Source organism: Pelophylax lessonae (assembly GCF_965119305.1).
Source record: "Pelophylax lessonae genome assembly, chromosome: 8".
Taxonomy (NCBI): Eukaryota; Metazoa; Chordata; class Amphibia; order Anura; family Ranidae; genus Pelophylax; species Pelophylax lessonae.
In genome coordinates, this window is record NC_138775.1 from 223,365,554 (window position 1) to 223,391,161 (window position 25,608).

The 25,608-nt window shown below is 39.2% G+C and overlaps 1 protein-coding gene across 6 annotated transcripts in view; it reads left to right on the forward strand.

Moving 5' to 3' along the window:
- The window catches only part of CACNA1E (calcium voltage-gated channel subunit alpha1 E), a 1,228,023-nt gene extending 1,204,314 nt beyond the window's left edge, over window positions 1–23,709 (forward strand). For 5 of the 6 annotated variants that reach the window (XM_082266485.1, XM_082266487.1, XM_082266486.1 and 2 more), the window contains 4 exons: window positions 6,465–6,593; window positions 14,575–14,755; window positions 20,405–20,577; window positions 22,779–23,709. In XM_082266485.1, coding sequence (XP_082122611.1) covers window positions 6,465–6,593; window positions 14,575–14,755; window positions 20,405–20,577; window positions 22,779–23,282 — 987 coding nt within the window. In that variant the 3' untranslated portion in view covers window positions 23,283–23,709. The remainder of the gene's footprint in view (window positions 1–6,464; window positions 6,594–14,574; window positions 14,756–20,404; window positions 20,578–22,778) is intronic. The other variant, XM_082266488.1, reaches the window with a different exon arrangement.
- The last annotated feature ends 1,899 nt before the right edge of the window (window positions 23,710–25,608 follow it).

The window sequence follows — 25,608 nt, forward strand, 5'->3', positions numbered from 1 at the left end:
AGTATTGTACAAAAAGAGCTTAATGTGAATAACTTTTGGTGTGATTTACCAAATGATCTGAAATTTTTAGAATATGTTGGAATTGATAGACTCTTCTATTGTGCCAAGTTTGGGGGAAATTGATTCACATCTAAGCTCTTTTTTGTACGTTAAGCCACATTAAGCTCCCCAAAAAAAGAGCTTAATGTCTCCAGTTTTCCACGTGGGAGACCAAAATCGATGAAACCTCCAGGATAGCTTTGGGAAGTGCAGAACTTGGGCTGTGCAAAGTTTCAAGACAATTGGTTGAGGTTTAGGCACATTTTGGTACGTTAAGCTCTTTTCACATTAAGCTATGCGTTTTTAGGATTGCTAAAAAGAGCTTAATGTGAATAACTTTTGGTGTGATTTACCAAATGATCTGAAATTTTTAGAATATGTTGGAATAGATAGACTCTTCTATTGTGCCAAGTTTGGGGGAAATTGATTCACATCTAAGCTCTTTTTTGTACGTTAAGCCACATTAAGCTCCCCAAAAAAAGAGCTTAATGTCTCCAGTTTTCCACGTGGGAGACCAAAATCGATGAAACCTCCAGGATAGCTTTGGGAAGTGCAGAACTTGGGCTGTGCAAAGTTTCAGGACAATTGGTTGAGGTTAAGGCACATTTTGGTACATTAAGCTCTTTTTACATTAAGCCGTGGACATTAAACGTTTTAGTATTGTAAAAAAATAGCTTAATGTGAATAACTTTTGGTGAGATTTACCAAATGAGCTACAATTTTCAGACTATCTTAGCATCAATAGAGTCTTCTATTGTGTGAAGTTTGGGGGAAATTGGTTAACATCTAAGCTCTTTTTTGTACGTTAAGCCACATTAAGCTCCCCAAAAAACAAGCTTAATGTCCCTTGTTTGCCTCCTGGAAGACCAAACTACATGAAACTTCTAGGATATATTAGGAAAGTTAAAAACTTAGTCTGTGCAAAGTTTCAGGGCAATTGGTTATGGTTTAGGCACTTTATCACACATTAAGCTACATTAAGCCATTTTCACATTAAATGTTTTAGTATGTCCCGGGGTAGGGGTACATACAGAACCTTTCCCCCCCGCCCAGGCAACAGTCATGCCGAAAAACACATTTAATGCAAATTGATAATTCATAATGACCAGAAATTCCTCATATATTATATGATAAAAACTTAAATTATTAAAATATATTTTAAAAAAGGAAAGAGGAAAATAATAATATAGAAAAATATCCTTAAACAATGCAAGCAAAGAATCTGTCTCAGAGTATGCCCGACTTTACCAGTCCACCCAGGAAAGAAAAATGACGGCCATGCTCCAGGACAGATACAAATGTATCCATAAGCCTTATTAAATGCAGAACCTGAATATGGTCAATCAATCCCCTAATCTTAGAAAAATATCCCCCAAAAAACTGCAGAAAACAAAGTCTAATTGAGCCCAAAAGGTGCACTTGCTTTCACTCTAAATATTCATATTTTTGTTATAATGTTTTGATGTATACCTATATATATTCTATCTTTGACACTAAGGTTCAATCCATGCCCCTGAGGAAGAGAGACATTTGAAATTCATTGGGCACTGACAATGAAATGATGATGATTGAACTTCCTACATTGGTTGAATTATGTTCAGGAGAGTATGTCTTTGTGACAAATTTCCAATCCACACTTGTTTGTATTCATCTTTCTGTTTTTGATATCATCATAATAAAGATGTATTAACTTTTTTTATCATATGGTTCTGTATTCATGACCTTAAAGTCCCGTACACCGATAACTACCTTTTCTATATATATTATGAGATGTTGGCACAATCAGTAGTCTCAAGTCACACTTAAGACAATATATTTCTAACACAAAAATATTAGGCTTCAATAAATGTATTTAAAATGAAACGTGTTGACCATACCAAACAGTTTTTTTTAACTAACTGAGATGTATGATGTCGGCTTATTGGGATCTAAAAAAATTTTTAGGATTAGTTATGCGTGTTTGAATGTGATCTGAGATGTTTGGCAAAGGAGCAATGGGTTTGAATGGAATGTGTTTACCTAAAGTAACTATCATGGCGGGTGTTTAATCAAATGTACGTGTTCAGTAATCTACTGTGTTGATGTGTGTTAACGCCAGATGTTCATGTCACTAGTATGTTATCATGTAATACATAGATGTCATCCTGTCTGCAGCAAGAATAGGAGGATACAGAGCCTGTCCATGTGAAACATGTTGTCACCTGTTGATTCTGCCTAGTCACTGCAGTGTAACGCTGTTGTCCACACCACTGGATAGTAGTGCTGATGTGTGTCCCTGTTGCAGTGTCATTGCACTGTGTGTCTTTAAGTCTTAAGTATTTTGTAATAGTGCCTCCATGTACACACAGAACTGTCAAAGATAGAGGGACCAACAGCAGCCCATTTCTTTTTATCACGTGTTCTAGAACTATACTACTAGCAGTACCGATACACATAAGAGTATCCTGATATCTGACATTTTGACAGTTGATTGCAAGTTCATGGTATAGAAATAAACACAACCTTAATGCACTGCCACTGGATGTGCATTAGACATTTCCAGACACTTCCCCATTGTACTTACAACTTATTACAGATTCTTGCAATAGTATTTCATTGGCAAACAAGTGTTATAAAAAAAACAAAATATACAAAATTGTAAACTTGTGCAATACTTGTGTAAGCTCTCATGGGCAGGGCTCCCCTAACTCTCTTGTCTTGAATTGTATTATAATTGTAATGTCTCCCTTATTTTATAATGTGATGTACAAACTGTTGGCACAGTATAAATCCGATATATATATATATATATATTAATAATCTCCTTAGCTGGTTAGTGCTTATGCTTAACAACTTAGTCATACTAATTTAACCACTTTACGTCTGCCTGCAGTAATATTACTGCGGCAGAGTGGCTCGTTATCGTCTGACAACGTAGTACTACATCGTCAGACACTCCCCTTTCTCGCTCCCGCTGTATTCAGTCACAGCGGGAGTCGGGCCAGGGGAGGAGCAGCGGCGATCGCCGCCGCTCTTCCCCGATCGTCGGGGATCTAGTGTGGAGATCCGCCTGCTTGTGTAAACACAAGCGGGCGGATCTCCTAAGTGACAGGCAGGGTCAGATTGCAGGGTTCAGCATAGCTGAACCCTGGATCTGTCCTTGTGTCACTCAGTCACCTCCCCCCACACACGTCAGTAAGCACCAGGCATACATTAACCCCTCCCTCTCCAATAAAATTACCCCTTCCCTGCCAGTGTCATTTTTACAGTAACAGTGCATATATATAGCACTGATTACTGCAGTAATGTCACTGGTACCCCCAAAAGTGTCAAAAATGTCAGTCAAGGGTCCGATCTGTCCGCCGCAATGTCGCAGTCCCGCAAAAAAAATCGCAGATCGCCGCCATTACACGTTTAAAAAAAAACACCAAAAATGACATAAATCTTTCCCTTAGTTAGTAAACGCAATAACTTTTGCGCAAACCAATCAAAATACGCTTATTGTGATTTTTTTTACCAAACATGGGTAGAAGAAAACAAATTGGCCAAAAATTAAAAAAAAAATTGTTTTTTACATCTTTTTTGGGGGGAATTTCATATAAAAAAATGTTAAAAATATTGTTATTTTTTCAAAATAAACGCTCTTTTTTTGTTTATAGCGCAAAAAGTAAAAATCGCACAGGTGATTAAATACCACCAAAAGAAAGCTCTGTTTGTGGGAAAAAAAAGGACGTAAATTTCGTTTGGGTACGGCGTCGCACGACCGCGCAATTGTCAGTTAAAGTCACACAGTGCAGAATCGCAAAAAGTGGCCCAGACGTAAGACAGCAAAATGCTCCGGTGGTAAAGTGGTTAAACACCTACTAGTTCAGGTCCCTTTTCAACAGTGCTTTTATTTCCTATATTAATGTAAATACTTCAAAATAAATTGTTAATTGCTTAGTAATTTTGTAGACAATATTATTAATTATTTTTTAAAATACATTAGACTTTTTGAAGCATATCTAAACCTAAAAAGAAAAATGTAATCTATTGAAGCTTACCAGTGTAAAGATGTGGTGGCTGCATTACCTTCCTTTTTCAGATGGTCTTTACTTTATTCACCTGGATTTTGACAATAACACATTTCCTGTCTTAGGGCCTATTCACACATGCGGACTGATCAGTTCTGCCTGTGAGTTTTTCAGGGGGGCCCAATCGGACCCTCTAGTCTCCTCTTTAGAGTGGTTGGTGTTAATGGACATTTGTCTGTTGACACCCGTCGACATCCGATCCAATTCTGTCTGCTGAAAACAGATGGATGGGGATTTGTTCCCCATCTGTCTGGTGGATTGGATCAGAAGGCAGTCAGAAAATGGACAGGTGGTCTGTTTACATCTGATTGCCTATAGAGGAGAACGGGCTATGTCTGTGTCTGCTCTGCATAATCCATCCACCTGCTCGGTGGGGATCAGCGTACAGATTCCCCACTGAGCAGGCAGACTCCAATGGAGCCCACCCCGTGTGTAAAGAGCCTTAGGCTCCTTTCACACAAGAGGTCTGATAAGGTCCGTTAACATCTGACTGCCCATAGAGCAAAGCGGCTGTGTCCCTGTCCGCTCGGCATAAGGGGAGTGGGCTCCTACCTGTCATCCGGCTGCTTAGCTTAGCTCAGCAGGGAATGGATCCCCTTTTGAGAAAAAGCGGATCTGGACTATGTGAAAGGAGCCAGTGACAACAATGCTTATTTAGAATTTTTATTAAGGGAGGAGCAGTATGGTCACCTTAGGCTGCCTTCCTGATATAAACTACAAACTCCTCCCCATATCCTCAACTCTATTACATAGGACAAGGGAGCAAGTTGTATTTACTCTTTTAAAACAAGACCACCATATCTGAATACTTGTAAGCTTCAATATATTACATTTTTGTTCTTAGGTTTAAGTGTGCTATGCTATATCAAAATCCAAATTAAATATATGAGCTTAAAGTGTAACTCCTGCCAATACTTTTTATTTGACTTTTGGTCAGAGTATCTAGTTGTAGTAGTTACATTGAACTGGACTTGTTCTGTAATGTTGAAGACATTTCTTAGTTTATCCAAGCCACTTATTCAGTTATGAATACCATGTATAAGCTACGAAATGTCTTCAACATTACAGAAAAAAACCAGTTAAATGTGACTTACTATAACTAGATACACCTTGCCCTTGATAAATAAGAAACTTCACATACAAATATCATGACCTGGAGAAATGGTATATTCACATACAAACTGTATACCAGAGCTCCGGGAGAGGAATCGTACCAGTCCGTTGCCTGTTAGCAATTAAGCGGCACAGCAAGAGGTGAGCGTCAGGCAAGCGAGTGAGGCTTGACCTCTACTTACAGCTGCTCACATTACTGTCTGAGCTTCACCTCCTGTCAGATCAGTGGTGGGATTAGAATCTCATAGAAGCGCAAACTATAAACTGTACATGCACAAGATCTAGGCTGCGCACTCCTATGAGAATCCTTCATGATCTGCGAGAGAGGTGGATCTAAGGCAGTAATGGTAGTGCCCTAATTATATCTTTCAAGATTCAACGAAACCCTCCTAACCCCCCCAAATTCCCCCCAGGAACCCCTGTCTGTGGAAAAATTGTCTTCCACAAAAATGATCCCTGGTGACAAAAAGGAAGGTTGGTGACTGTTGTTGTATACCATGGCCTGGATAAATGAGAACCTTCACACAAACCTACCATGACCTACATAAATGAGAACCTTCACATACATTTTAGATAGAGTAAACTTAGAAGTTCTGTGAGGTTTCATTTTTCTCTGGGGCACTTCCAGTGTAACTAATATTAGAAGTGTGGGGAATCTGCAGAAGAGGGCCACAGACAAAAAATTAAAGCCTAATAGAATTTCTAACCTTTTGTAGCCCATGTTGTGATCATAATTCCTACAACTTCTATAAAATGTACAAGAAAATTGTTTCGAATCCAAGGTCAAATATGTATTTTAAAATCTAAATTCAAATATGTAAATCTTCTTACAATATGCACATAATATTCACTCTAATTCTGCAACAGGAGACAAACAACCAGTGACATTCTTGGCACGGTGATGGCACTGGTTTCTATGTTGATAGGCTGAGTATCAATCCGGTTCACAAAGTGGTTGCCCCGGATGTGTTTTGTGATGAGTACATTTTAAATTCTTTTTTCGATTAGCTTTTGAGTGGGCAATTGACCTTGATGTGCCTCACTGCATCAGATATTTGCAGTTCTTTAATTCCAAACCTTATAGAATATTTCTACTCTTTGAATCCTCTTGGTGCATACAGCAGCTTCGGCTACATTATCTAGTGACTTGTACAATGGAATATCTGGCATTGACCCCAGAATGGGTGGCCGTGCGCCACAAGGAAACAGTATGTGATCTTGAAAGCTGGTCGCATGAGCTGGCTGTGTCTTTATTTTCAGGAGCCAGAGGTTAGAGAGTATAGCAGGGAGCAGCTCCCTAATCAAGGCAGCTACATGCCCGGGGAGATGCTGGAACGTCCAGCATCAGCGAGAGCCTCTTCTATGCCACGCCTGGCGGAGAACCCCCAGGTAAATAAATCAATACTATCACTATCCCACCTTTTGACCCTTTCACTTTGCAAGCACATTTTTTTTTTAGTAGTGTTATATTAGTGGTGTGCAGCCTATGGATGGAACCCCAAGGTCCAGAGCCTAGTTTTAGGAGCTTTTGACAACCAATACAGTATATATGGGTGAGAATAACCTTTGTGAGGATCACATAACATTGGTTTAACCTCAAAGTTGCATTAGATGTTGGGGACCAGCTATAATGGTTGAGCACCACTGAATTAGGAAATTACCAGCCACAACACCTAGATCATTTACATTGACTGGTTCTGACTTATCAGCCTCTCTAAAGCCTTTGTGCCAAACGCCGGTCCACAGCCACAAGCAAGCACCTTGTTGCTTTCCCTGTTTGTCTATTTGCTAGTTTTGATCAATTATCATTTCATTTGTTTTGCTTGTTTATGTTGTTTTTGTATTTGTTTGTTTTGCAGGATAGTTTTTCTTTTCCATAGATTTGTTTTGTTTTTTGTAACTTTATAAAGGGTGTTTTTAAAATTTTGTTCTAACATTTTGCTATTTTCTTTTTTTATTAAAGGGGAACTGTGATAATAATTTATTTATCCTGGCATTAAAATAATACACTTAAAGCTCAACCCCAGATCCAATTTTTAGGTTTTGTACTGGAGTGGGGAAGACTTAGGCTGGCCATACACGATACAATTTTCTTACAATTTTCTGATCAATTTTCTTGAAATTTACCTTCAACTATGTAGTACAAAGGCCTGCCTAATTAGATACAAGTGAACGTGTTGTTTAGCTTTGACCTCACATTATGTGGTTTGTGGTAAATCTAACAGAAAATTGTAAAACAAAAGTTGAACATGTATGGCCAGCCTTAAAATACCTTTTTATTTTCTAAATTTCTGTACGTCACCCCGTTAGTGAGTTTTTTTCCCACTTATTGTCTCTGTGCTACTCATACAAGAAATGGGGGTGCGGTAGTCACGGGACAAGAAAGCACACACAGTGTTTTTGGAGAAATTTTCAATCATTTTTTCGCCTGACATCTTTTGCAGTGGGAACACAGATGGCGACATAAAATAACAGTAGCTTTAACTCTTCCCGACTCCATCCAAAACAAAAAAAAAAAGTATTTCCCTTGAGTTGTGCTTTAATATGTACATGTATATAATTTTTTAACTATTTTCTCCATTGATGGGATAAGTTTACAATAGTTCCCTTTTAAGCCTTACATTAATTAAACAGATATTCTAGGATAAACTGGAAAGCTCCTTCTTACACATTTGCTCAGCAACATGTTAAAGTGATAGTAAAGGATAACATTGTTTGGGTTAAAGTGGCTCTAAAGATAAAAGGTGTTTTACCTTAATGCATTCTCTGCGTTAAAGTAAAAAAACCTTCTGATTGCAGCTCCACTCCCCCCTCCCCCCCCCCCAGCCCTCTCTAAATACTTTCCTGAGCCCAATCTCGATTTGAGTGCTGTGCACATCTGCAGCATCTCTTCTCCCCTCTCCCCGCTCTCATAGGCTTGGCTGCTGCTGCTGTCAGTTAAAAGCTGTGAGCAGAGAGTGGAGGCAGGGCCGAGCCGAGCTGTGTGTTTGAATAGACACAAACAGCCCGGCTCAGGATCAACCACGCACGAAAGCCCCCCACCCCCATAGGAAGTAGCTTCCTATGGGGGCACTCAGAAGGGAGGAGGAGCCTGGAGGATCGGAGGGGGGGACCCCTGATAAAGAGGGCTTCTCTGTGCAAAACCATTGCACAGAGTAGGTATGTATAACATGTTTATTATTTAAATTTAAAAAAAGGTACAAACATTTTAAAATGAAAAGAATGTTATATATACCTTTTCTGTTCAGCAATATTTCATAGAGCTGTCCATTACCTCCTCTGCGACAATCCCCAGCTGACACTGTCTGCTCTTCCAGGTACCTTCCCTAGCAAGCTGGGTATTATGGAGGCACTGTGTGTGCATTCTACTGACTTGAGCTGTGTGCGTCCATAGACACACACAGCACCAGTAAGCCATGCCCCAACTCCCTCTTTACAGCAGTTTGCCTGACAGCAGCAGTAGTCCACAGCTTCTGATGCTCTTAGTGTCTCTGGTAAAAGCAGGAAGTTATGGGAGTGCTGCAGCCGAGACAGCACTGCAGCAGTGACCAAAATCAGGTAAGTGTTTAGGGATAGGGGTGGGTAGAACAGGTAGTTCCTACCTTAATGCAGGAAACGCATTAAGGTAGAAAACATCTGACTTTAGAACCATGTTATAATCTGCCTCTAGCACCACTTGTATTAAAAGTAGTGGTTTCAAAATTTGCCTGCAGTGTCTCCGCAGGTGAATTTTGGAATTGCAGATAAAAATCAGATATTAAGACATTCTGTGAATGCTATCATATCCTGGAACAAAGCCCGCTTATCCTTTTATCACCAGAGGATGGTGTCATTTTAGCCTCTATTTAGATCTGCAGAGCAGATGCTATCCCAGATAGCAAGGATAACTTGCCATAAATTTGTGGTAGTGTTGAATTGTAAGTTTTGTTAACTTGCTGCACTCTTTCACTGGCAAGTTGTACATTTGCAGAGCACTAGAAGCACATTTTTAGCTGACACTTTTCAAAATTCAGCCCCTTTGGTGGGATGACTATTGGACAACATTACATAACTGAAACAGAACTTGCAGCAGACTTGTAGAATATTTGCAAAGAAAGTGGATATAGAACCATGCAATGTGGACTTGCTGCAATTGTGCAACAAACGTCTGAAGCCTGACAAGTCTAGCAATAGCTTAGCAAGTAATATTCAAACTTGCAGCTCAATTGCTTGCTATCTGGGATAGTGCTGAACATATGACCAACTATGATACCAACTGTTTGAGGCCTTAGAAGAATTAGGAGAGAGCTGACATAAGCACACAGGCAAATGTCCCAAGGCATACCTTGAATATAGCATACACTGCATTAGCCAGTTCAAATCTGTTTTAAAGTAGGACATTCACACTTTTTTGGTTTAGAAGATTCTCTAAATTATATAACTTTAATGTTCAGAAATTTAAAAAATTCAATAGATTATATTTAGAGATCCAAACAGCTCCACCATTTGATTTTATTGAAACATTTTTCTTTTTTGTCTGCTGAGCAAATGAGAAGAGGTTTCAATGTTTTCCCAACAAAAGGGTTTCTAGCTCGGCTCCAGTTTCCATTTATCCTAGAATTATCTATTTTAATTTATACAAATTTATTTATGCATATTTTTGATTTGAATATAAAAAAGTTTACTTAATTTTGTTCCTTTACCAGCATATATGAAGCTGCATTTAACAACCTGGCACAAACAGCAGTAAAGTGTGCATTAATCCACAACATCCAGTCACAGACCAATTAAAGTTGATTTATAGTTGGTTGCTGTGCATCACACCGCATGGTTGCTTTAAGCTTTATGGTATAAGACTCCTAGAGATAAATAATAAAGTAGTAACAGGCAACACATATAAACTGTGACTGTACTTTCTCAAAAAATTCAACCCATTCAGTAGTGTTCTGCCAAATTGTAAAAATAAAACTGTACGTTGCACATCAAACTGCCCATCCTGAATGTGGCTGACACAGCTTTAGTATCCTCCGGCACCCTTGCCAATGTCTTTTATGGACAACATGGATATGGACTCAAGCACAGAGGGTGAGAAACCATCGACTCCTATGTCTAATGTATGCAAGACTGCAGTCAAGGACAAAAAAGATAAAGTGAAGTCTCAAAGGAAGCAGCTGTTGCTGGGTGATTCAATCATAAGAAGTGTGGAGCTTAAAGAAAATGGTTTTGTGAGATGTCTCCCTGGTGCTACTGCTAGGCGAGATAGAAGACGTATTATTAATATTGTTAAGCAAGCAAAGCAGGAAGGGGATGTGGATGTTCTTGTCCATCTAGGGACAAATGACCTGGCTTGCAATGAAGTGTCAGAGGTGAAAAAATCTTTTATCACACTTGGAAATGACATACAGGATTTTGCATCCACCATTTCATTTTCTGAAGTTCTGCCTGTGCATAATGTTCAGAATGATAGGCAGAGGCGCATAAAGGAGTTCAACATATGGCTTAGTAAATGGTGTCAAGAGCAAGGATTTGGCTTTGTTTCTCATGATAGCTCTACTTGGAATAGAAAGGAACTGTACAAAAAAGATGGTTTGCATCTTTCTCTCAAAGGAACAAATATACTTAGTGAACAACTCCAAGAATTTGCGAAAGAGTTTTTAAACTAGGAAGGGGGGGCAAAAGAGTGAAAATACAAGAGTCCAATTGCCCCCCGAAACAATGCCAGAACAGGTCAGAAGCACAGAGGTTAAGAAATGATAAGCTCAGAGTCCTGTCTACAAATGCTCGCAGTTTAGGTAAAAAAATCAATGAACTTGGGTCAATAATGGCATCTGAGAATGTAGATTTAGTGGCTGTTACGGAGACATGGTTTAATGAAAGAAATGACTGGGACATAACCATACCAGGATACTCTTTATACAGAAGAGACAGAGAAGGCAAGAAGGAGGAGGAGTGGCCCTGTATGTGAAAGATAGCATTAAATCTAACCTAATACAAGTTGGTGAAGCCAACATAGAGTCAGTTTGGGTTACGTTGCAGTTTGCTAATCATGCAGTAACTCGTGTAGGTGTGATATATAGACCACCTGGTCAAGTTAAAGAGCTAGATGATCTACTAGTTGAAGAAATAGCTAAAATGACAATGAAAGGAGAAGTTATCATTATGGGAGATTTCAATCTTCCAAATATAAACTGGAAAACCAAAATAGCAAGTTCTACCAGGAGTACAGATATTCTAAATTCCCTACTTGGGTTGTCTCTGCAACAAGTGGTTGAGGAGCCAACCCGGAGGGAGGCCATTTTGGATTTGGTATTCACAAATGGGGATTCGGTATATGATGTCATTGTAGGCGAAACCTTGGGATCTAGTGATCATCAGTCAGTGTGGTTTAATGTAAGAACTGTGAAAGAATCACACCACATAAAAACAAAAGTTTTAGATTTTAGAAAAACAGACTTTTCAAAAATGAAATTAGTCATAAATGAGTCCTTATCAGACTGGAACTGATTACATGGAGTCCAGGAGAAATGGGACTACTTAAAAGATGCACTATTGAAGGCAACAGAAAATTGCATTAGACTAGTCAGTAAAAGCAAAAAAAGGAAGAGACCACTGTGGTACTCAGCAGAAGTGGCCCAAATCATTAAAAATAAAAAGCTAGCATTTTGTAATTATAAAAAACTCCAGAGCAATGAAGATAAGGAAATCTACAAGATTAGGCAGAAAAAGGCCAAGCAAGTTATAAGAACTTCTAAAGCGCAGGCAGAAGAAAAACTAGCTCAGTCTATGAAAAAGGGGGATAAGACATTCTTCAGATATATGAATGAAAAAAGGAAATTAAAACAAGGAATAACTAAATTAAAAACAAAGGACGGAAGGTATGTAGAAGAGAATAAAGGGCTAGCCGACTGCCTTAATGAATACTTCTGTTCAGTTTTTACAAAAGAAAAAGAAGGACCTCCACTTGAAAGGATGACTAATGAATCGTTTGATGCATGTGTCTTTACAGAGGAAGACGTTCTAAGATTGCTGTCTAAAGTGAAGACAAATAAGTCACAGGGTCCTGATGAGATACACCCAAAATTATTAAAAGAGCTTAGTGGTGAGCTGGCAAAACCATTAACAGATTTATTTAACCAATCATTAGTAACAGGAGTCGTCCCGGAAGATTGGAAATTGGCAAATGTCGTGCCCATTCACAAAAAAGGTAGTAGGGAGGAATCGAGCAACTATAGACCAGTGAGTCTGACATCAATAGTAGGCAAATTAATGGAAACCCTATTAAAGGATAGAATTGTGGAACATCTTAAATCCCATGGATTGCAAGATGAAAAACAACATGGGTTTACTTCAGGGAGATCATGTCAAACAAATCTTATAGATTTTTTTGACTGGGTGACTAAAATAATAGACGGTGGAGGTGCAGTAGACATTGCATATCTAGATTTTAGTAAGGCTTTTGACACTGTCCCACATAGAAGACTTATCAATAAACTACAGTCATTGAGCATGGACTCCCATATTGTTGAGTGGATTAGGCAGTGGCTGAGTGACAGACAACAGAGGGTTGTAGTCAATGGAGAACATTCAGAACAAGGTCATGTTACCAGTGGGGTACCTCAGGGATCTGTACTGGGACCAATTTTGTTTAATATCTTCATAAGTGATATTGCAAAAGGCCTCGATGGTGAGGTTTGTCTTTTTGCTGATGACACAAAGATATGTAACAGGGTTGATGTTCCTGGAGGGAAATGCCAAATGGAAAAGGATTTAGGAAAACTAGAAGAATGGTCAGAACTCTGGCAACTGAAATTTAATGTGGATAAGTGCAAGATAATGCACCTGGGGCGTAAAAACCCAAGGGCGGAATATAGAATATTTGACACAGTCCTGACCTCAGTATCTGAGGAAAGGGATTTAGGAGTAATTATTTCAGAAGACTTAAAGGTGGGAGGACAATGTAATAGAGCAGCACGAAATGCCAGCAGAATGCCAGCAGGATGTATAGGGAGAGGTATAAGCAGTAGAAAGAGAGAAGTGCTTATGCCGCTGTACAGAACACTGGTGAGACCTCACTTGGAGTATTGTGCGCAGTACTGGAGGCCATATCTCCAGAAGGATATAGATACTCTAGAGAGAGTTCAGAGAAGAGCTACTAAACTAGTACATGGATTGCAGGAAAAAACTTACCAGGAAAGGTTAAAGGACCTTAACATGTATAGCTTGGAAGAAAGAAGAGACAGAGGGGATATGATAGAAACTTTTAAATACATAAAGGGAATCAACTCGGTAAAGGAGGAGAGCATATTTAAAAGAAGAAAAACTACCACAAGAGGACACAGTTTTAAATTAGAGGGGCAAAGGTTTAAAAGTAATATGAGGAAGTATTACTTTACTGAGAGAGTAGTGGATGCATGGAATAACCTTCCTGCAGAAGTGGTAGCTGCAAATACAGTGAAGGAGTTTAAGCATGCATGGGATAGGCATAAGGCTATCCTTCATATAAGATAGGGCCAGGGACTATTCATAGGATTCAGATATATTGGGCAGACTAGATGGGCCAAATGGTTCTTATCTGCCGACACATTCTATGTTTCTATGTTTCTATGTTTATCCCTGTCTTGGCATACAGGCCAGGCAGCTCAAACCACAATTTCTTTTTAAAGACTATGTATAGTGGTTTTAGATTAAAAAAAAAAAAAAAAAAACGAAATTAAGTTAGGTAAATGCACAGTATGGATAATACGTCGTTTTCTACCAGTCAGTAGGTGGAGCTCTTGGCTAATTTTCATCATTTCTCTCTGTTTCCTAAGCTTCTTTGTTGTAAACATGTTGTTTACAGAGCTTAAAAGCTCAAGTTGACACAGAGACCCGAATTAGTCAGAACATTAACTCATCTCAGTGACTCATCCTTCAAAGGATATCTTTGTCTGACATTTCAATCAGGCAATGCATATTTCAAGGCAAGCTGCTTCTTCTGTGTTACCTATTTAGACAACCTATAGTGCTTTAAAAATAAAATTTTCTTGTAATAAATGTTTTTTTGTGAAACAAAGATTGTATATACTGTACATAAAAATAGAGATTCCATTTTCTTTTTTTAAAAAAAGGGTACGGCTTTATATTTACAGTATGGCATCTGCATGTTACAGATGAATTTTGGAAAAGTACAGTTATTCTTTAGGACATAGTCAGAGCAACAATACCTTGAATCCAGTATTTACTGGAACGCAACACTAAATTATATTCTAAAAACCATATGAATAATCTCACTAACTACCAGGTCTTTACTTTATGTTCAGCCATTAGTTTCCTTCAAACAATCCCTTATGTAAGTAGAAATGTATTTCTGTGCAGATATTTTCTTCTTTTTTGCCTTCTTCTGGCCTTGCAGGTCCTGGCTGATGTGAGTTCCATGCGGCGCTCTTTCTCCACTACTGCAGATAAGCGAGCACGCAGTTCCTGGCTGGATGATTTCTCATTAGATAGAGGTGGTATGGATAGCTACAAGCAGCAACGGCGCAGTTATCATGCTTCTCTAAGACTATCCACCCATCGAATGAATTCTGATACAGGTTGGTCAGGAATGCATGCAGAGATTTACAGAAAATATTATTATCTTTAAATCTGAACATACATATATTAAAAGTACACTTTTTATCCAGGTATGTATTCATTAAAAGCAATTCAGGCTGGATTTTCACTTGCACTTGCATTGCATTTTTAGGTGCATTGTTGATATGCATTTCATGGTGCATTGATATGTGTTTTTCAAAACCTTTATAATGATGGGTGAAAAAATGGACATGACTTTTTTTTTTTCTTTTTTTTTGCCCATGGGTGTCAACATGCTGCATATTTGTGAACTAGCAGTAAAAACAATGGCAAACCTCTGCACATATGTCAGCTGACCCATTGAAAATTATGCGAACCCCCTGGGCTTGACATCTCAACATTTTTTCAGTAGAAAGCAAAGTAATAGTACTGAGCAACTATTAACTCTAGTTACTAATGGACAAAATATTACATTTAATACCACACAGATCTGGAAGGCAAGCATGTAGAAATGGTAAAATCACAACAAAAAATGCTTTAAGCTAAAAAGTGCAACATCTCCCTATAAGGTCTATCTATAAAAGTTTTCATACAGGATTCACAGAACCTTCACTCAAGATTCATGCATTTTTCCAATTGGATTTCACTGGAATCCAGTGGAACTTTTACTGGGTAAAAGTTGTGTGAATCTTGTAAGACAACCTTTATAAATAGACCTCATATATTTTCCTTTTAAATTTGAACTATCAAATAAAAACCTGTAACTCATATGCATTTAGGCAAAATGCTTTTATATTATAATAAATGTTTACAAATAATGGAAAATTGATTATGAAATACTTACCACAATTTTCTTTTCCTGACGAGCTCATTGATAGCCTACCACTGGGTATGCCACGTCTATACCCCCACCTGCAGGACCTAACTCATAAATTTGACTCTCTCCCTCGAGCCAGTGTTCTACAAATAGATTTACACAACTGGGTGGGAAACTTTGCTGACATGGAGCTTGTTAGGAAAGGAAAATTGCGATATGTATTTGATATTCACTTTTCTGTTTTCCTGACAACTTCATGTCAGCCTATCACTGGAAATTAACTAGCTTACCAAGGTGGGATAATGCGGAAACAAAATATGGTTATTTATGGCCTCCGGCTAACGAGATAACCCTTTTGCCAAAATTAACAGTTGTCAAAAATGACATATCTATGTGATAATGAGAAATAAAAATGTGTATGGCTAACCATGTTGTCGCCTTAAATATTGAATGCATTGAGACTCTACAGGCAGCTGCCCAGGAGGTTGAGACGCATCTTGTAGAGCGCTCTGTTATTCCTTCTGAAAGGGCCAACACCCTTTATCCTTATATGAGAGGGAATCCAAGAAGCAGTCACTCTGCTCGAAGCTCTTGCCCCCTTGCGTGAACTTCTGGGAACCACAAACTGGCAATCTGATGACCTGAAAATCAGGGTAGCATGGATATAAGTCTTCAATGTCTCCCCAACATCCAAAGGACTAACTTTTTGTCCATTTTCCAGATAAAAATTAGGCAACAAAATTTCTTGACTTAAATTGAATTTTGAGGCCATTTGGGAAAAGAATCCAGCATCGGGAGCAGAATAACTCTGTCCGTCAGGAATAAATTATAGTGTCCTTTATACCTTAGAGCTGCCAACTCAGAAACCCTTCTAGCTGAGGCTACTGCTACCAGGAAAGCTGTCTTTAACGACAATTCCCATAGTGACAACTCCATCATGGATTTTTGGAGCATACAGGTAGTTGAGTAATATTGTGAAGTCCTATTGTCAGGGAAGAATCCCGAGAAGACTTGGCAAATATGCCAATGTCAAATAGGGCCAGGCTAATCGCGCATGCGCATTTGCAAACGGTACGCAATGGTGAATCTGCTTGTGCGATGGCGAACTGGCGTACACAAAGCATGCTAATTGCCAGTATTCACTGGTCTATATAAGGACACCAGTTGCTCTCACAAATTGCTGGATTATCGTTAGCCCTGTATCCTGTGTTCCTGTGACTTGTGCTTCTGCTTGATTACCTGTTACCAACCTGGCTTGCCCCTAACCTGCTCTGGCTTCTCCTTTGGCTCTGAGCCTGGCTTACTCCATGGACCCACTCCTGCCTTATTCCTGATTGACTTCCTGTGTTTGAGCCCCAACCTGGCTTGTGACCTTGTTTTATGCTTCACCCACCAAGACCTGCAAGCACCTCCGGAGAATCATCTACTGTGATCACTTCTCTGCTCTTCGGCCTCTCTCTGGGAGGCCTTAGCTTTACTACGGCCTTAAGAATTAAAGAATCAGAGGTCTATTGAATGCTGCTAAGGACTGACATTGCAGAGACATGTCCTTTAAGTGTGCTTGCATTCAGGCCCATGTTGAGACCTCTTTAAAGAAAACCGAGGACATGACAAACTCTTGCTTCCCTGGAGAAAACTTTGGACATATTCTATTCAACTTTGGAGCATATTCTTGGAATTTTTGCCAGACTTTGTTGTAGAATTTGTTCATGGTGCTCTTCCGTGCTCTCATGAGGTTATCTATCATTATCGAAGAGCAACCTAAATCCACGAACCTTCGCCTCTCAAAATCCAGGTTGCTAATTTGAGCTTCTCTGAGCTGGATGCAGAACTTGACCTTGTGCCACTGTCTGGCAGCTGAGAAGATTTGTAGTAGGTGTCTGTGAGATAGCATAAATAATTTGGTGCATAGCCACTATTATAGAAAACCCCCTAGAAAGGTTATCTTCTCCACTGAGCCACTCAACACAAGGACGGGAGAGACCATGGTCCCGATAATCATCAGGCATGTAGACGCTGACAGGTGAAGAGAGGAACACAAGGACAATTCAGTACCTTATCACTGATACGTTCTCTAGCCATAGAGAAAGGCATAATTTGAACCATGATTAGTTGGGCTTCTACAGTAATCATAGATGGACTGTGTAAGGGTCAATATAGTTCATATTCCTATCGCACACCTTCCTGGTTTGTAGGCACTTGTGTACTGGGTGCTGAAGTGATCACCAGCTGGCCACTGGATCAGTTACAAGTAGATACATATTCGCCAGCACACCAAGGATCTTGCAAAAGCAGTCCAAAAATGTTATTCCAGAGAAGATCACATCAAAAAAAATTAGTGCCAAGTTTCGGAGCCGCGCAGGACCCCTAAAAAATTAGTGCAATGTTTCGGAGCCGCGCAGGAAGGCTAATACTGCAGCTTTCCAGACCAGAGCTCAGACATTTCCTCATGTGATTAATTCATCAAACCCAGTCATACCAGAAGCAAGACAATCAAAAATTTTGTTCAGGACAGAAATAAAAAGGTAGGACTCTATAACAGATTATAATATTAATCTGCATTGTCCACAGATTACCCAAGGGAATTGTAAATACACTATATTACCAAAATAATTGGGACACCTGCCTTTACCCACATGTGAACTTTAATGGCATTCCAGTTTTAGTCCGTAGGGTTCAATATTGAGTTGGGCCACCCTTTGCAGCTATAACAGCTTTAACTCTTCTGGGAAGGCTATCCACAAAACTTAGGATTGTATCTAGGGGAATGTTTGACCATTCTTCCAGAAGCGCATTTGTGAGGTCAGGCATTGATGTTGGACATGAAGGCCTGGCTTGCAGTCTGCGCTCAAATTCATCTTAAGGCTGGGTTGACAGTTCATGTGCATGTAAAGGTAGGTGTCCCAATATTTTTGGTAATATAGTGTATCATCATTGCACATTTTAACAAAACTTGAGTACACTTCAAAAGCCCACAAGCAGGTGCCTTTATTCAACTCCAAGCTGCTGTGGAGCTCAAAAAGCATCCCAGCTGCCATACAGGGATCCATAGAATTTAGAGAAATGTCACTGAATTAAGTAAGATGCAGCATGCATCACAGAGACAAATATAAAAGAAATAAAATTAGGCAGAATTACATACCAAAATGCTGCACAGCCATGGCGTTACCTTTGGGAACAGCCATGCATTTATTCAATCCCAAATGCCAGCTATAACACACACACGAGAAGCCAATTGCAAGGGACTGCACCTGGGGAGCAACAGGTGGATGGCTACAAGTTTATTGCAGCCAGGTAAGAGGTGCTGCTAGGTCCTACGAGGTGAGGAGGAAAAGAAAGGAACTCCGGCATGAGGGATGGAGTAAAATTTTTGAGTTAGGTCCTGCAGATGGGGGTATGGGCGGGGCATACCCAGTGGTAGGCTGACATGAAGCTGTCAGGAAGACTTATTTTCATGATTTTATTCTGGTTTTTATGAAGCATTGGTGCCCCCTAGGGATTGTGAATGCCAGTTTCTGTGGGAGGGATAGCAGCGGGCACTCCACAACATCTTGCAACATTTAAGAATTTAAAGAGAATACATCTTCCAAGATTCCTTGTTACACACCATTCACCACCCACCATCCACTGTCCCACACCCAACAGCTGCTTATTGCCCCACTATCAGTAATGGATGGGTAGGAATAAGTATTTTATCATGTCTCCAACTTACAAGATAACCTCAATGCACTGTTTCATTGGGCAACTATGTGGCAAATGAGATTTAATGTTGATAAATGTAAAGTTATGCACTTGGGGGTAAGGAATATGCATGCATCATACATACTAGGGGGAGTAGAACTGGGGGAATCAATAGCGGAGAAGGATCTGGGTGCTCTGGTAGATCCTAAGCGTAATAATAGCATGCAATTTCTAAGGCAAGCAAAGTCCTTTTTTGTATTAACAGATGCATGGACTCCAGAGAGATAGATATAATTTTGCCCCTGTACAAATCATTAGTAATACCTCATCTGGAATGTGCAGTTCAGTTTTGGGCACCAGTTCTTAAAAAGGATATCGGAGAACTGGAGAAAGTGCAGAGAAGGGCAACCAAACTGATAAGAGGCATGGAGGAGCTCAGCTATGAGAAAAGATTAGAGGAACTGAATTTGTTAAGAAATAAATTATTATCTTCTTGAGAAGAGGAGATTAAGGGGGGATATGATCAACATAAGGGGTCCATATAGTGAACTTGGTGTTGAGTTATTCTCTTTAAGGTCAACACAGAGGACAAGGGGGCACTCTTTACGTCTGGAGGAAAACAGATTTCGTCTCCAAATACGGAAAGGTTTCTTCACCTTAGGAGATGTGAAAATGTGGAATAGACTCCGTCCAGAGATGGTTCTGGCTAGCTCGGTAGATTGCTTTAAAAAAGCCTGGATTCTTTCCTGAGTGTACATAATATAACTGAGTACTAAATTATTTTTAGGTAAAGTTGATCAAGGGAATATCTGATTGCCTCTCGGGGGATCAGGATTTTTTCCCCTGCTGTAGGAAATTGGATCATGCTTTGCTGTGGGTTTTTCACCTTCCTCTGGATCCACTGCGGGAATAGGATTGTGGATATGGGATTGTATGGTTGGGTTTTCTTTACTGTTTTTTATTTTTTATTGGTTGAGCTAGATGGGCTTGTGTCTTTTTTCAACCTGACTATGTAACTGTGTAAGTGGTGGCAAGGCTGGGATAAATATGGGTGTAATATAAAACATTGTTACAAAAGTTGACTAAGCCTTTAAATGCCAGGGCCTGCTATTAGTTATGGGTATTACATTGGTTCAGTTCTAATTCACCACTGATATCGTATGTCTTGCAGGTCGCTTAGATACTCATCGTTCAGGAGGAAGAGAACGAGGTCGTTCTAAGGAGAGGAAACATCTTTTATCTCCTGACCCCTCCCGTTGCAACTCTGAAGAGAGGAGTCCACAGGCTGTCTGTGAACACCGTGATCACCAGCTGTCCCCCAGCCACACACACAGCAGCGTGCAGGTAAGGGTTAAAGACACCTGTAAATGAACCATTTGTATTGTCTTACAAGGAGATGGGTATATATAGACAGTCATCAGTCAGCTCATGTGTTTAACCACTTGACCTCCAAACGGTTTTACCCTCTTCATGACCAGAGCATTTTTTGCTATTCAGCACTGTACTACTTTAACTGGCAATTGCGTGGTCATGCAACACTGTACACTAATGAAATTTCTATCATTTTTTTTTTCACACAAGTAGAGAATTCTTTTGGTGGTATTTGAACACCACTGGGATTTGTTATTTTTTTTTGCGATATAAATTAAAAAAGACCAAATATTTTGAAAAAAAAACTTTATATTTTCTACTTTCTTTTAAATAATATATCCAATAAAAAAAAAAATCTAATTTCTTCATCTATTTAGACCAAAATGTATTTTGCTATATGTCTTTGGTAAAAAAAATCCCAATAGGTGTATAATAATTGGTTTGTGCAAAAGTTATAGGGTCTTCAACTATGGTATATATACTGGAATTAACACAGCAATAGACACTATACTGTAATGGCGGTGATTAGCGACTTAAAGTGTGACTGTGATAAGTAGGCATGCAATCTCAAGCTAAGAGACACTATCTGGAAATGTCACTAACTGACACTGACATCACTAGTGACTGTATACAGTGATCAGTGATAATACTGTACACTGACACTGTAATAATCACACTGGTTGGGAAGGGGTTACCATCTAGGGGAAATCAAGGGTTTAAATATATGACTAACAGTATATAATGTGTATAATATGTGCTGATTCTATTTTTCTATTTAGCTATTTTTTCTCCCTGCTATGCAGTGAAAAGAAACAGCCAGATTACTGATTAGTGTACAGAGTCCTGTATGTACAGTATGTGAACACAGGGCTCTGTGCTGTGATTGGAAACAGCCAATCAGGAAGTTTTAGCGTGATCCTTACGCGATCCTGCGGGGCTGTGTATAACTACTGTGGGCAGGGGGGCAAGAGGTTAAAGGCCTGAGGACAGCTGAGACTAATAACTAATAAATAATTCTCAGAAAACAACTTAGGTTTCTCACCTATACATGGATCTATCACTGATAGTGAGAAAACAATGTGACATATACACGTCCACAATCCTGCCAACCAGTACCTTTAATTTTTTATATCTTTTCCAATTATTGGCATACACCATATTGCTTTGTAGGTCATTTTATTATGTAAGCTTTTCTTCATCAAGTGACTGCTTGCGTGAAATTTCTTGCACTCGATTCCACTTCATATTAAGAAATAAGTACATCGGGGACTAAATTGGCCTAGAGACCATGAAGTCATCAACATAACTTCTACTCCAATTTCTTTACCAAATGGGATTTATATTACATCTCCTCTGTTTTATCTGCTGCTTGTAGCTCTCATTGGCTAAGAAACTGTAATTCCGCTTTCTTAAATAGTAACACCCCAAAAAGACTGAAAGGAGAATACATTTTTAGATATTAGATAAGGGTAAGGCCCACACAGTTACAGAGTATTTTGCATCAGGGCATGGTGGATCTGTATAGCACATTATGCACATGTACGTTGGGGTGCCATTTTTTAATGAGTGGCATGCCATCACAGCAAAGATAATACTGTGCTATACAATGCAACACCATCTCCAGCCAGGAGCAATGCAGTATTTAATATTTATTTAATAAAGGTGCAGTATTATTACAAAGGTGCTTCAGCAAAAATGCTGTCCATTAATTTATAATGTCCATTATTCACTGTTTTCTCTTTCCCCAACATGCCCTTTATGCCTTCCTTTTCATGTGCGCTCAGGTTTGTGCAACTGGGCGCTGCTTATTTCTTTCTATAGAGAAATGGCTCTACTAGCACATTATACCTTTGCCTTGCAGGTTTTAAAAAAAATAAAAAATAATGGCTGTTTACTACTGCTTTAGGTAAAAGTGTACTGCATATGAAATGGTCTTTTTTACAGTGAGGACAATTCTCTTTAACAAAGCCATTGATGGTAGTAAAAGCCTAGTGGGGGTTATAATCCTTCCTCACTCTAAACATGATGAAAACAAGAAGTTGTGGGTGGACAAACTATGAAAATGGTTGAAGATCAGAGTAACATGTTGATTTTTTTTAAATTGCTCTTATTGTTCTTACCAAATGTTTTCAAATTGGTTTGCTGCAGTTTTAAGCATGTTTCTATCCCCACAGATTCTTGACTCTTTAAATGAAAGCTGTATTCCTTCTGACACCAGCACCCCAAGACGTGGTCGGCGCCAGCTTCCTTCTGTGCCTGCAACCCCAAGACCTCTTATCTCTTTCTCTTCTTTAATTCGTCGGCAAAAACACAGCTCCCCTCCTATGAATGGCAGCGAAAATGCAGCACCTCTTCCAAGTGACCCAGGTCTGAGTGAGTCTTCCTGTTCTCTCCAGGGACGTCACAGCTCTCAGTCCACCCCTCAGCACTATATTTCAGAGCCATATTTGGCCCTACACGAGGAGATGCAAAGCTCAGACTGTCCAACTGAGGACACACTTACCTTTGAGGTTGCTGTGGCTACCAGTCTAGGCCGCTCTAACACAATTGGCTCTGCCCCTTTACGTCATGGGTGGCAGATGCCCAATGGTCATTATCGACGTAGAAGGAAGGGTGGTATATCTCCTGTGATAGCTTCCCGTGAATTGAGTGACACAGAAGAGGATGATCGTTGTTAAAGAGAGTTTGGCTGTAATTGCTGTACCACAGCCAGTAATCGTTGAATGGTCCCCTTCATATCACTGAGCTTCTTCCAGAGGAACCCCCAAGCACTCACTGCCAATCCCCTAACCAAAAGGTCCAGGCAATGCCTTGAGATTTGAAGCCTGTCTTTTAATATCTTGTGCCAAAAAAAAAACAGATAAAAACTGCCTGAGAAGATACATGCAAAGGGGAAGGCATGGAAGTGTAAGTGCTCCTATTACTGGACTGTGAATGTGGGGTGATCTGTTATATGTTCATAGGCTGTTCATAGGCTGTGGGAATCACTGCCTATCACAAAGGTTCGCTGTTGTCGATTGATACCTTTTTATCTTTTGCCAATAACAGAAGTTGTGTTTCAGAATGTTGGCAATTGATTGCCTTCCACAAGGATCCTTCAGCAGGAAAGTAAACAGAGAAGTATGGCTAATTAGTTTAGCTCATTGGACAGCCATCAAGTTGCAGTTTACTATTACACACATTGGTTGACTGAAGGATTAGCCGTCTAGTTGTGTGATGTCCATTTAGAAATGATATGCAAAATGTAGAATGATTGGTTGACAGGCTTTATGTTAAGTGCTAATCCTGAGCCCATGACCCCTTGTCAATGTGCAAGGAAATGAGTGTCCATTTTTGTTACATGTTTTCCATAAACAAAAGATCAAAAGATACTTGTGAAATCTTGGTTAATGTTTTCATTACATTGTGAGGGTTATGGTAGAAAGCACAGGCATCATGTGAAAATGTAATGGATAAAGTGGACACATTAGGGACATTCATACTCACCTTCTTCATTGTCAGGCTTTTCCCAGTCATAGAGGCGATAAGCATGTTTCAGTTTAGTTTGCATGGACCCTAGAAACTCCTTAGTTCTGTAATTATGATCTAACTCTTGCCTTGAATTACCACAACAGAGCCCACTTTTGTGTTTTCCGAAAGTCTGTTAACACATCAATTTTAAGTCTTGGGTTGAGTCTACCAAAACCAGGAATACTGTTTGGTGCACATTCTCCAAAGTACTCTCCATAAACCTAAACAATAATTTTACAATAATTTTACTTATATCATCCAGCAATTTACTACAAACTTTCTGTTTTATCTGGTCATGAGTCTTTAGAAGACAACTGCACTTTTAAACTCTTTCTTTCTTAAACATTCTTTCTGTACTATTTTCACTTTACAAATTAAGTCTCTTTTAAAATTCTTATTTAAAAATATCTCTCTGCTCTTTTATAGTGCATAGCCATATTAAAGGATAGTGTTGTATGGGCATCTTATTTATGTCACTTGACGGGTTTCCCTGTGCAGTTCCTCAAATCCATACTACATACAGTCTAAATGTTATGTGTAAAATGCATACATACTGTGTATACAGTATATGCTGCATTATGTGTAAAAGCTGAGATTGTAGCTCCAAGACCCTGCCAAAAGTTGGTGTAAGGGGTGAAGAGTGGTGTGACAATTAACCGTACAGTTTCCAATCAGCTTAATTTTTATTTCTGGTCACAATAATGTAATGTTCAAGGGTTAATCCCTGTTTAATCAAGCACGCTGTCTTGGCAGTCTGGTGGCCACTTCTCGACTGCCATCATTTACCATATCACATGTACACAACACAGAAATACTTTTTGATATTTTCCTAGCAAACATTGTGAACAGTGCTCACTATAGTACATATCCTTGCATTATATCCTAAAGTTTCTCTCTCATTAGTTTTCATGGTCTTTTAGTGTTATTTGGCATAGTTAATTAAGAATAAATGCATTAAATATGTTTAAGGCAAAAACGTTAGGTTCAAAGCCATTATTGTCTCACTTCTCCTCAATAAATGCAGGAAATTTGTTTTGTGTCTGTATAGTGACAGCTATATCTGCCAAATGTTATCACTAATATCAGGCAACATGAAAACCCTTATGCCTTTGATTTAGCTTTAATTAGATCATGTCTAATATATTAGCTGTCTGCACACAGTAGATGCAGCTATGTTGCCTGAATCAATTTTAATCAACATACAAGCTAACAATTTGCTAGGAACCAATGACTGCACCGATTCTCACTGGGATTTATTTAAACAAGAATTCAATGTTGTATTTATACAGGGCTGGCTGTAGGCATGTATGTTCTGTGTGGTGGCATAGAGGAGATTTGTGCTGCACAAGCAAACTAGTAGCCTGTTGTCCAAAATGACCTTGACCCTCCCTATGTATGCCAATGGATATTTTGCCCAAATTGCTCCCCATACCTCTTACGTAAAAAGAATTACTGATACATGAGCATACCATTCTCCGCAGTTCAATTGGTAAA